We start from the raw sequence: 12,607 nt of genomic DNA on the forward strand, positions 1-12,607 counted from the left end.
TTTATCAACCCTGCTGCCCACCCTCAGGTAAGAACATAACCACCACCCAGACTAGATGGTGCTCTGCTAGCATTTTCCATTGTAGCTGGTTCAAGCCTCTTCTAAACATATTTATTCGATTGGATTCCACAGGCTACTTTCTGTACTGACCCCAAGGTAAGCTGACTCAGGCACCCAAGAAAACAATGCAAATAACAGATGCTAAAATGAGAGCAACGATACAAGTGAAATGCAAACAAAATCGTCTCTAAGACTATAAAGAACAAAGATATCCATGGAAGATACTGATTTACCCATTTAATAGGTTTCCAACACCCAAACCAAATAAAACACAACCACACCAAATCTAAATTACAACACTTTATTGCAGCATCGGCAAAGGTCAGATTTCTGAAGCTGGTGAAGATCGGGCAGCATTTCCATGTGAAATGTTACAACTTTACAGTTTTGTTTCTTATTTAATTCTACATGCAGAAACTAAAACATGGTAAAAGAAAAAATGCAAAACAGCTAGAAAAAAAGATGTAATCAAGTTGTAGCTTACAGATGTGCTTGCTCTTCAACTAAATTCACTATGCCTACTGGAAAGCAAACGAAAGACAACTATCCTAATAAATTAACAGATTGGCCAGAAACAGACTAAGAACTCTCATTTCTATGTAGTGGGGGGAAAACAAAACAAAAACAAAAGCAAAATAAAAGCTCTACTGTTTCCATACTTTGTTTAGAGACAGAGGCTGTAAACCCATGAAGGTCAACAAAATCTCCGGATCCCCTTCTCGCTGTCCTTCGTCCATCTTCTGTGGTGTCTGCCTGGCACGCTGTTTGTTTTCAATGATACTTACAATGGGCTCGACTATCCCTGTTCTGAGGCTGGTGTCAGACCCCGCTAAGCCATCTGGGTTCATGCTGTGTGTATTAATCATCTTCACATTTTCCCTTTACCCTAACAGGCAATGTTGTATTACTGACTCTGGTGGATAAAACTGATTTTTCTCCCCCATCCCTTGTTCCTCATGAAAGAGATTCCTAAACAAAAGCCTTCCTGGTGGATTATCTGGTACCTGGATATCTTTCATCATTTTGCTGTCCTGCATGTAAGTTTTCACTAGAAGATTTTACTGCTTGCTCTATACTTTTCTACTGTAGTTCTGGAGCCCCCAAATGTATCTTCTTTCAACATGGGATGTTCAATTCAGAGACACTGAAACTCAAATCAAGTTTAAACTCAAGTTCATTTCCCCCATACCATTACCATTACAACCGTCTCTTCTCCGGCTCAGTCATCTCACTGACGCTCTTCCTGGTGTAACTGCTCAGGAGTCAAGTCAACCACCTCATTTCTTGACTGCCATTCTCAAGAGAAGATGAACCCTCACGTGATTTCCATTACAAAAGGCCTTTTCCGCCTTGTCTGGAAGCGTCGGCTTGTTCCGGTGTTGGCAGAGGCTGCTGTTTCTGCCTCATGGCCCCAGCCTGTCCCAGGTTTAGATTCGCAACTCTCTAGACCGACATGCTGAGATGTGTCCACTGCTCTCATTCAATTGCTGGAGGACTCCACTATCCACAACATCAGATACAGGACCTAATGAAATGACACGTGCTGCTGGATCAACGTCTCCTAGAGGCACAAACAGGGCAATGTTAAAGAACCAGGACTGAGGATGCCCCTCCAGCAAGAAAATGCCCCCTGAGCACCACCAGCCCCTGTTCACTGACTGCAGAGAAGTCAGTGCTTTTTAAAGAGAGCACAGATTCCTACTGAAGAAACAAGAGGGGGCAGAGGGGCACTAAATAGGGCAATTCTGACAGTGATGCCAAGGGTGGGCCCATCAGCTTTCCTGTAACTACTTTCTAAGATGCTGAAAACTCATGGTTTGTGTCAGCTGAACTGCGTAACCCCCAAATTTATGTGCTGAAGTCTAACCTCTTGAACCTCAGAATGCAACCTTATTTGGAGAAAGGGTCACTGCAGATGTAATTAGTTAAGAGAAGGCCAGGCTGGAATCGGATGAGCCCCTAATCCAGTATGACTGTGTTCTCACAGTAGGAGGACATCTGGACAGACACACACCTGAGGAGAGCCCCACGTGAAGTGGAAGCCAGGAGTGCCAGGGTTGCTGGCAAACCGCCAGGAGCCAGTAGGGAGCTGGGAGCAGACTGTCCCTCTCAGCCCTCAGAAAGAACCAACCCTGCCTTGACTTTGGATTCCAGCCTCCAGAGTGTGAGACGGGAGTTCTGTTGTGTGAATCACACTGTATACAATGCTGTCTTTTGGCAGCTCTAGCAAATTAACATAGGTTGCCTACACAAGGCCAGCTGCATTAGCAAGAAACTTCCAGAGACTAAAATGCAGATATGGAAAAGTCTATCTTCAGCTGGATACATTTGCAAATTGTACAGAACTGAACAGAAAGGGAAATGGTCAGTAACACGAGTATTCCCTGAGAGAAAGAAACAGTCTCTCTCTGATGTCAAGACAAAGCAATGGTCTAAAACAGAATATTTTAGACAAATGCAGTGAATAAAGGAAAAGTGTTCACAGTCTTTGATAAGTGAGACACACTTGCCATATAATCTCTCACTACTCTGAGAGTGGTCCACACTCCAGCAACTTTGACATCACCTGACAGCTTGTTAGAAACTAATCAGAACCAGCAGTTTAATGAGAGTCAAGATGGTTAAAATGTGTATTTTAAAGTTTGAGGAGCAACAGTATAATCCACACGAATTTATAGAGTGTAAACTGTATTAGTACTGACATTTGCCAAAGATGCTATTGTTGTTCAGTTGCTAAGTCATGTCCAACTCTCTGCAACCCCATGAACTGCAGCACACCAGGCTTCCCTGTCCTTCACTATCTCCCAGAGTTTGCTCAAACTCATGTCCGCTGAGTTAGTGATGCCATCCAACCATCTCATCTTCTGGTGCCCCCTTTTCCTCCTGCCCTCAATCTTTCCCATGATGTTGAGTTTCACAGTTTTTTCAACACTAGCAGAGTGGAAAGCAACCCTGTCCTGCCTTACAAAACACCTGGGTAACTGTATTACTTAGAGTGCTACTGCCATTTTAATTCATTATAAGCAAAACGCTTATACTTTGTTAGGACATAAACACCCAGGGAGAAGGGCTGAAATTTTAACTTACAGCCCTATTTCAATCCTGATTAGAAAATATAAAAATCATTACAATTAATGTCTGAGAGCCTTATCAAAATCTAGAGACAAGAAAAACTTAAAACCGCTTTAATAACCAGGTTTCTAGTAAATTTCCCTTCATCTGCCATACAATGCAAACAATATTAATAACTTTTTAAAGAGTACTAGCTAAGTTAGGAGTCAACTGAAAACAGTTCTTCAGACCTCACAGAATTTCTTCTGCCTTCTCTTATAGGAATTCAGCACCCAGAGAGCCGAGGACCATGACTCTAGATAAACAGCTTCCCAATGAATCTTGTCCAGCGTTAAAAATAGAAGAAAATAAAGAGGAGCCAAACCACCAAAAGACACCACCCCATCAGCTAATGTTCTTCCACAGGACTACACTTCTTCACTTAAATTTAAGTTTAAAAAACACATGGTACTTGAAAGGCTCAGAGACTCACTTTTACACATTTGTGTATTCCTCCCCAATATTCATCCATAACTGCATTTTGAGAGCTCTGGCTTTAAAAATACCACAAAACCATGAGACCTTACAGAGGGTCATTTCAAAGAGCACTGCAGAAGTTAGGATTTTATTTTATCTTTCAAATCAGTATTTTAGGAAGAGATTTAAAATAGGTAAAGGAAGTAGCTCAAGAACTGGAGTCTCACAAAATCAGGAAAACAAAAGGGAATGAGGGTGCTCGGAAGCATAACATAGGAAGAAAGTTTATTAAATGATTAAACAGATTTTTTTTTTTAAGTTTCTCTGTCCATTCAACAAACATTACTGGGGATCTACTACATGCTAAGCACCAAAAGCTGTGGAGGAGACAAAACGGAAAGCAAGACAGGGCTTCCTGGGTCCTCGATTTTCTGGGGGATGGAGACAGGCTGGCAGGTGATGAAGCACTGTAAGGTTTGGGGAAGCACCGTGACTCAGGGCACCAAGGTGAGACTCCTGAGTATCAAGGTGAGACCAGACAGGAGGAGCAAGAGTTATCCAGAGGAAGGGCCCAAGAGGGTTCCAAACAGAGAGAGGCAAAGGACAGCGTAACTAGGAGAACTGAGAGGCCAGCTGGGTGGGGAGGAGGGCAAAGAACAGGAGAGAAAGCCAGTAAATAGAGTGCACCCTATCATCCAGGGTCATGTTATCAAGTGAGGAGCTGGGACTTTATCCCACAAGCCATGAGTAACCCTGAAGGATGTGAGAACTCAGTTTGACAAACCAATTTCCTCAACTGAAATTTGGTTAGAGTTGTCTGAGCATATGTGAAGTGACAGTCACTCAGTCATGTCCCACTCCACAACACCATGGACTATTCAGCCCATGGAATTCTCCAGGCCAGAATACTGGAGTGGGTAGCCTTTCCCTTCTCCAGGGGATCTTCTCAACCCAGGGATTGAATCCAGGTCTCCCACACTGCAGGCAGATTTTTTAGCAGCTGAGCCACAAGGGAAGCCAGAGAATACTGGAGTGGGTAGCCTATCCCTTCTCCAGTGGATCTTCCTGACCCAGGAATTGAACCGGGGTCTCCTGCATTGCAGGTGGATTCTTTACCAACTGAGCTATCAGGGCCTGAGCATACAGTTCAAAGTAAAATGTTATCAGGAACACAAATATTCTTACTGAGTAAAGACACAGGCTGAACATCTGCATTTTCTGCAGTGCTACTACTCCAGGGATGGACCATTTCTGCAACCCCAGCACCTCTCTCCTACACCTGCTCGCCTATTCCCAACAACACGTTGATATTTGAGGGCTCTGATAGCCTCAGTCTGAACACTAATACCCCGAGGCAGACCTGTAAGAGCAGCGAAGCCTATGTCACTTTTGATAATAAGCCAAACACAAGAGAAAGAATGAAATTGATGGGGAAGGGTCTTCAGATCAGATCCTGGCAAAACTTTCAACAATTCTGTTTCTTAAAAACAAGATGAGTGAGGTCTTATTCGGGAATATCTTCTATGTGAAATACCTTACAGTTTTAGTTATTTCACATCAGGCAACTCAAGTTTAAGAAGAACTGGCACGCATCCCAGCAGGATATTTTACAATTTAAAAACAAACAAAAAATACCTAAAAACAAACTCAATCTGCATGCTTCAAAGTCTAGCAACAGGTTTTGAGTTTTTATAAACATTATGATTACTTAACACTGGCTTAAGAAATTCTAACAAAAAAGCCTGTGACTTCTCTCCAATTAATCGATAACTAGTCCTCTCTATAAATGCAAAAGAGAAAATCTTTAACAATCCAAAAAAGTCAAAGAAAATGAAAACCAATACTGGTATGACTAAAATCAAGATTTTATAAAAACAAAAAAAAGGTAACTATTTTATAAACAGGTTTTTTTTTTTCCCCCTCAAATATCTACAACTCAAAGACTTTTCTATTGTGCTAATAATCCTTGGGCCTTTATCATTAGGTATAATCCAGAACTATCTAACTTCCTCACACAGACACCATGAAAAAGAACTAGCTAAGGCAGAAACAAGCGAGATCGTCATACCTCCCACCAGTCTTAAAGATTAGATCCGCATTAGGCGCTCCCTTTGGGTGTTGGTAACGAGGCCGCCGCTCCCGATTGGTGTTTGCTGGAGCTGGGCGTTGGGCAAGAGACTGCAGCATCTCTGTAGTTAGGAGCAAAACAGAAAAGGCGTTAACATTGGTAAATGTACTTCTCCCAATAAGCAAATAAAGGGAGATTAAATTTATTAGTTGTGTCAGGTAGCTAACTAAAGAAAAATCACCATTATATGGGCTAAAATCATTGAGAAGTACTGGAAAAGCAATCAAGAGAGGAGACATGCTCTTGTGCACCATATAACATCACGTTCCCTTACAGTCAATGGGGCCACAACTGTGTGTCTTGTGAGGCAGTGAAACAGTGTCAGAAGCAGTAGAGTACAACAGCTGGGAGTATGGTGTTCAGAGCTGAACAACATTAGATTAGATCCCAGCTCTGCCACATACTAGCTATGGGGCTTTTGGCTCAGTTTCCCTAAATATAAAGTTTCATTTATCTCATGGAATTATTGTGAGGGTTAAAAGCTATGATCAAGTACATAAGCACCTGGCCATAATAAGCACCTCTACTGAGTGTTAGCTACCATTATTTATTATTAAGAACACTGAGTATTGGCAAGTCCCTGGCAGTTCAGTGGCTAGGACTCCATGCTTCCACTGCAGGGGACATGGGTTCGATACCCAGTCAGGGAACTAAGATCCTGCATGCCTTTAGTCAGGACCAAATAAATAAATAAACACATTTATTTTTTTTTAAATTGGCATCAACTGAAAGAGAAGATTCTAAAAGTGGGATTTAAAGATAGAAAACCAAATATTTATTTACACAACAATCTCTTGCACAAAAAGCAGTCTGTGAGTACAACACTATATAAAAGCCATGTTATGGCTCTGAGGGCCTTTTAAGGTGTCTGGACTCCATATGTAAAGTTTAGCTAATCCAAGTGTGCTGAGTATGTCTGCATTAAAACTGGAATCCTAACTTGATGACCTCAAATCTGGGAGGAAGAGGGTCCTCAAGACCAGGATTCCCAAACAGACAAGAGAGGATATTTGCTGAATAATAATTTGCTCACAGTTGACTGACAACAGAAGGCAATTAAAACTTGGTACTACCTCACCTGCAAACCAGCTCTTATAGTACAGAATCTAACTGAATTATAAGGGAAGCAAGTATGATAAAAATTACATTAGTGTTATTTTATAAATAAGTGAAAGAAAAATAAAGACAGAAAGGAATACAAAAAACAATCAACTTCTCAGGCTAAATATAAACAAACATGACATGAAAAGGAGAATAACAGCTTTGACGTTCTATATTTTAAAAATCCAAAAGGCATCACAATTTTCCACTTCTGTCCTGGAAATGATTTAATACCTTGATAATCTTCTTGTTCTTGCCGTTCATTGATATCTAGTGTGAGCTTTTTCATTCTCATCCTCTCTTCTTGTTCTGCTTGTTGCTGGTTCCAATGATTTGCAGCAAGTTGGGAAGACATGGGTACATTAAGGATCTTAAACTGAGAAAAAAAAGTAAAGAAACCACAAATGGCTTCAGAAAATCAAGAAACAAAGATTTCAAATAAATCAGTGCATGCATTCGTTCTCAGTCACTCCCAACTTGGACCCCTTGGACTGCAGCCTGCCAGACTCCTCTGTCCATGGGATTTCCCAGGCAAGAATACTAGAGTGGGTTGTCATTTCCTACTCCAGGGGATCTTTCCCAACATAGGGACTGAACCAAAGTCTCTTATGTCTCCTGCACAGGCAGGCAGATTCTTTACCACTGAGCCACCTGGGAAACCCAAATAAGTAAGTAGAACTAAATGAGGTTAGAAAATTAATTTTTCCTTTCCTAATAAGTCAAAAAAGACAATATCATCTCAAAACATAAACAGACAATAGTGTTACTCTACTTAAGAGAGAAACCCATGAGGGTTGGATAAGAAGTGGAAGGCCATCAGGTTCAACGTCCATGAAAAGCAGACACTCCTCTTTCCTGCACGCTGTCCGGAAGCAACACATCTAAGCATCAGGGGATCACTGTCCACTGTGCAGACCCTGTTACACATGGCTAACTGTCAGAAAGGGTTTTACACAGCAAGCTGTAATCTGCACCCTTTTCATTTCTACCCCCTGGAATTAATTCTTCCCTCTTGACTATACAGAACAAATCTAGTCCACCTTTACGATTACCAAGTCTTCATATTCTAAAGATAGCTGTGATGCTGGAAAAGAGAAAGAGTTTAGCAACTGAACAATTAGTTATGGGAGAATAATTCTTATCTATGGAATGTTTTGTTTTTAGCAGGATGTTCCTGGTTCAGGATTGTTAACAACTATTAAACCAAAATAAATATTTTTTGCATTTGTTTGAAACAAAAATTCTTTAAAACATTACATAATGGCTCTATTACATTTTTTTTTTTTAACTTTTGCTTTAATAAGACATTTTCTTTCAATTCATTATTCTAATTCACAGACATGTGAATCTAGAAAGAAATTATCAACAGTATTTTCCTTTCTTTTCAACTACTTACTTCACTGGTACAAATTTTTCTTTTCCTACTGACTACAGAAGAAAGTTATTTCTGGGCACAAATTTGGTCCACAAAGAGATCTTTCACTTAAGAACTAAAGATTCCTATAAGGCTACGCATTTAACATTTCTAGAAAAACCGTTGCACCAGAAGAACCAACACCCAAAAGTCAAATAAAGAAATAAAAATCAGAACAAAATATACTTTCTTCTTCAAACCACAAAATAACAGTGATGTTTCTTCAAATAATGTTCCTAAAGTTGAACATATTCCAAAATTCCAAATACTGTTTATGAGTTGAAACTTAATAACCAAGTACTCTGAGCTCTCATTTCATGTTTGCTAACATTTTAAAAATAAAGTTCAATAAAAATGTTTCCTTAAACAAAATTTCACTAAGAAGGACTTCACTCCTCATTCTGAAGTTACATGGGTTACACAGTATATAATCTATCTACTTTGAACCAAAAATATTTCTGTTAAAATACAGACACATAGTCTTACTTTGACCCATAGAATTTAGAATTCAGGACTATTGAAATGAATTTACTTTTCAAAGCTCAAAAGTTTCTGAAGGTAGGTTTTAATTTTATGCCTACACATTCTGAAAAGATCAAAAGGGTGTGCAAACTGACACAGGTATCGTGAATTTTCCATATGTGCCTCAGAAAACAGAGGGATGAATGAAGAAAATTGATTATTTATTGTTGTATAAGTTGATCGCCCCCCTTCATGGATCACTGCCTTGTTGTGGTGAAGGGGCTTGCATAACTCAATAAAGCTTTGAGCCATGCCATGCAGGGTCACCCAAGATGGACGGGTCATCGCAGAGAGTTCTGACAAAACGTGATCCACTGGAGGAGGGATCGACAAACCTGATTATACCACCTGGGTATACCTAGTTATACCCAGATTATACCTGATTATACCACCCAAGTACACCTGTCGTGAGAACCTCATGAACTGTATAAAAGGACAAAAAGATATGACACGAAAAGGTAAGTCCCCCAGGTCTGAAGGTGTCCAATATGCTACTGGGGAAGAGCAGAGGAAATACCAATAGCCCCAGAATGAATGAAGCAGCTGGGCCAAAGCAGATACTATACTCAGTTGTGGATGTGTCTGGTGATGCTGCAAAGAACAGTACTCTATAGGAACCTGGAATGTTAGGTCCATGAATCGAGGAAAACGGGATGTGGCTGAGGAGATGGTAAGAATAAACATAGACATCCTAGGAATCAGCGAACTAAAACGGATGAGAATGGACTAATTTAATTCAGATGACCATTGTATCTACTACTGTGGGCAAGAATCCCATAGAGGAAACGGAGTAGCCCTCGTAATCAATAAGAGTCCGAAATACAGTACTTGGGTGCAACCTCAAAATGACAATAACCTTTGTTCATTTCCAAGGCAAGCCATTTAACATCACAGTAATCCAAGTCTATGCCTCTACCACTGATGCTGAAGAAGCTGAAGTTGGTCAGTTCTATGAAGATCTAGAAGACCACCTAGAACTAATGCCTAAAAAAGGTGTTCTATTCATCATTGGGGATTGGAATGCAAAAGTAGGAAATCAAGACATACTTGGAGTAATAGGCAATTTTGGGCCTTGGAGAACAAAACGAAGCAAGGCAAAGCTTAACTGAATTCTGCCAAGAGAATGCACTAGTCACAGCAAATACCCTTTTTCAACAACGCAAGAGACGACTTTACACATGGACATCATCAAATGGTCAATAGCAAAATCAAACTGATTACATTCTTTGCAGCTGAAGATGGAGAAGCTGTATACAATCAGCAATAACAAGACCTGGAGCTGAGTTTGGCCCAGATCATCAGCTTCTCAGAGCAAAACTCAGGCTTAAACTAAAGAAAATTGGGAAAAACAATAGGCCAGCCAAGTATAACTGAAGTCAAATCCTGTATGAATTCATAGTAGAGGTAATGAATAGATTCAAGGGACTAGATCTAGTTAACAGTGTGCCTGAAGAACTATGGACAGAGGTTGTAATATTGTACAGGAGGTAGCAAACAAAACCACCCCAAACAAAAAGAAAAGCAAGAAGGCAAAGTGGTTACCTGAGGAGGTTTTACAAATAACGGAAAAACAAAGAAAAGAAAAGCAAGAGAGAGAGGGAAAGGTGTATGTAAGAGTTCCAAAAAATAGCTAGAAGAGATAAGAAGGTCTTCTTCAATGAACAATGTGTAATAACAGAAGAATACAACCAAAGGGGAAACATGTAGATATCTCTTCAGAAAAACTGGAAACATCAAGGGAGCATTCTGCCCAAAGATGGGCACAATAAAGGATAAACACGGTACAGACCTAGTAGATGCTGAAGAGATCAAGAAGAGATGGAAACAATACATGGAAGAGCTGTATAAAAAAGATCTTAATGAACTAATAATATTACTATGATGTTGTGGTTAGTCACCCAGAGCCAGACATTCTGGAGTGGAAAGTCAAGTGGGCCTTAAGAAGCACTACTGTTAATAAAGCCAGTGGAGGCAATGAAATTCTAGCAGAACTATTCAAATCTCTAAAAGATGATGCCATCAAGGTTTTACATTCACTACGTCAGCAAATCTGGAAGACCCAGCAGTGGCCACAGGACTGGAAAAGATTAATACTTATCCCAATCCCCAAGAAGGGTAGTATCAAACAATGTGCTAACCATCAGACAATTGCATTCATCTCCCATGCGAGTAAATTCATGCTTAAAATTTTACATGCTAGGCTTCAGCATTATGCAAATGAAGAACTTCCAGATGTCCAAGCTGGGGTTAGACAAGGATGAGGAATAAGAGATCAAATCACCAATATTTGCTGGATTATATAGAGAAAGCAAGGGAATTTCAGAAAAACACCTGTTTCATCAACAACGCTAAAGTCTTTGACTGTGTGGATTATGACAAACTGTGGAAAGCTCTTAGATGGGAATATCAGACCATTTTACCTGTCTCTTGAGAAACCTGCATGCGGTTAAGAAGCAACAGCGAGAATCCTGTATGGGACAACTGATCCATACAAGATCGAGAAAGGAGTACGACAGGGCTGTCTGCTGTCACCCTGTTTGTTTAACCAAACACTGAGCACATCAGGAGATATGGCGGGCTGGATGAATTACAAGCTGGAATTAAGATAGGCAGGAGAAAAATCAACAACCTCAGATATGTGGATGATACCACTCTAACGGAAGAAAGCAAAGAGGAACTAAAGAGCCTCTTGATGAGAGTGGAAGAGCCAGCTTAAGAGTAAATATTAAACTAAGATCATGACATCTGGCCCCATTACCACATGGCAAACAGAAGGGGAAAAGGTGGAAGTAGTGACAGATTTCCTTTTCTTGGTCTCCAAAATCACTGCGGATAGTAACTGCAGCCATGAAATGAGAAGACAACTGCTTCTTGGCAGGAAAACCATGACAAACCTAGACAGTGTGTTGAAAAGCACAGCTCCTGAACTTTCTTTGCTACATTGACACATTTACTGAGCCTTGATTTTTCTTATTTAAAAGGAGCTTTAGTAATATCTTTCTGTGAAGATCAACTTCTTGTTGTTGAGTCACCCAGTCATGTCCGACTCTTTGTGACCACATGGACTGCAGCACACCAGGCCTCCAAGTCCCTCACCATCTCCTGGAGTTTGCCCAAGTTCATATTCATTACATCAGTGATGGAATCCAGCTACCTCATTGTCTCAGTGGTCACGTATGGTTGAGGCAGCTGGACTGTGAAGAAGGCAGAAAGTCAAAGAATTGATACCTTCAAGCTGCAGTGCTGGAGAAGACTCCTGAAAGTCCCTTGAACAGCAAGAAGATCAAATCAGTCAATCTTATGAGAGATCAACCCTGAATATTCTCACTGGAAGGACTGATGCTGAAGCTGAAGCTCCAGTACTTTGGTCATCTGATGTGAACAGATGACTCACTGGAAAAGCCCCTAATGCTGGGAAAGACGGAGAGCAGAAGAGAGCATCAGAGGATGAGATAGCTGGATGCCATTACCGATTAATAAACATGAACTTGGGCAAACTCCAGGAGATGGTGAGGGACATGGAGGCCTGGTGTGCTGCAGTCCATGTGGTCACAAAGAGTCGGACATGACTGGGTGACTCAACAACAAGAAGTTGATCTTCACAGAAAGATATTACTAAAGCTCCTTTTAAATAAGAAAAAGCAAGGCTTAGTAAATGCGTCAATGTAGCACAGAAAGTTCAGGAGCTATATAGGAATGGGAACCAATTCTCATGTGATAGTTCAGCCTACGGAAATGAAGTTGCCATGTACTGCCCTTGACAATTATTAAAAAAAAAAACAAAAAAAAAAACCAGGAAAAGTCTACTCAGAGAACTAAATTATCCCTAAAAAGAAAAGCAGAAACTCTAGACT

At 40.5% G+C, this 12,607-nt stretch overlaps 1 protein-coding gene across 1 annotated transcript in view; it reads right to left on the reverse strand.

Moving 5' to 3' along the window:
- Window positions 1-347: 347 nt before the first annotated feature.
- The window catches only part of UPF2 (UPF2 regulator of nonsense mediated mRNA decay), a 90,310-nt gene continuing 78,050 nt past the window's right edge, over window positions 348-12,607 (reverse strand). The window contains exons 20-22 of the mRNA XM_065920980.1: window positions 7,052-7,193; window positions 5,657-5,777; window positions 348-1,621 (exon numbers count right to left, since the gene is read on the reverse strand). Of these exons, the coding sequence (XP_065777052.1) occupies window positions 1,612-1,621; window positions 5,657-5,777; window positions 7,052-7,193 (273 nt within the window). The 3' untranslated portion in view covers window positions 348-1,611. The remainder of the gene's footprint in view (window positions 1,622-5,656; window positions 5,778-7,051; window positions 7,194-12,607) is intronic.

The sequence above is a fragment of the Muntiacus reevesi genome, chromosome 2, assembly GCF_963930625.1.
Source record: "Muntiacus reevesi chromosome 2, mMunRee1.1, whole genome shotgun sequence".
In the NCBI taxonomy this organism is placed as follows: domain Eukaryota; kingdom Metazoa; phylum Chordata; class Mammalia; order Artiodactyla; family Cervidae; genus Muntiacus; species Muntiacus reevesi.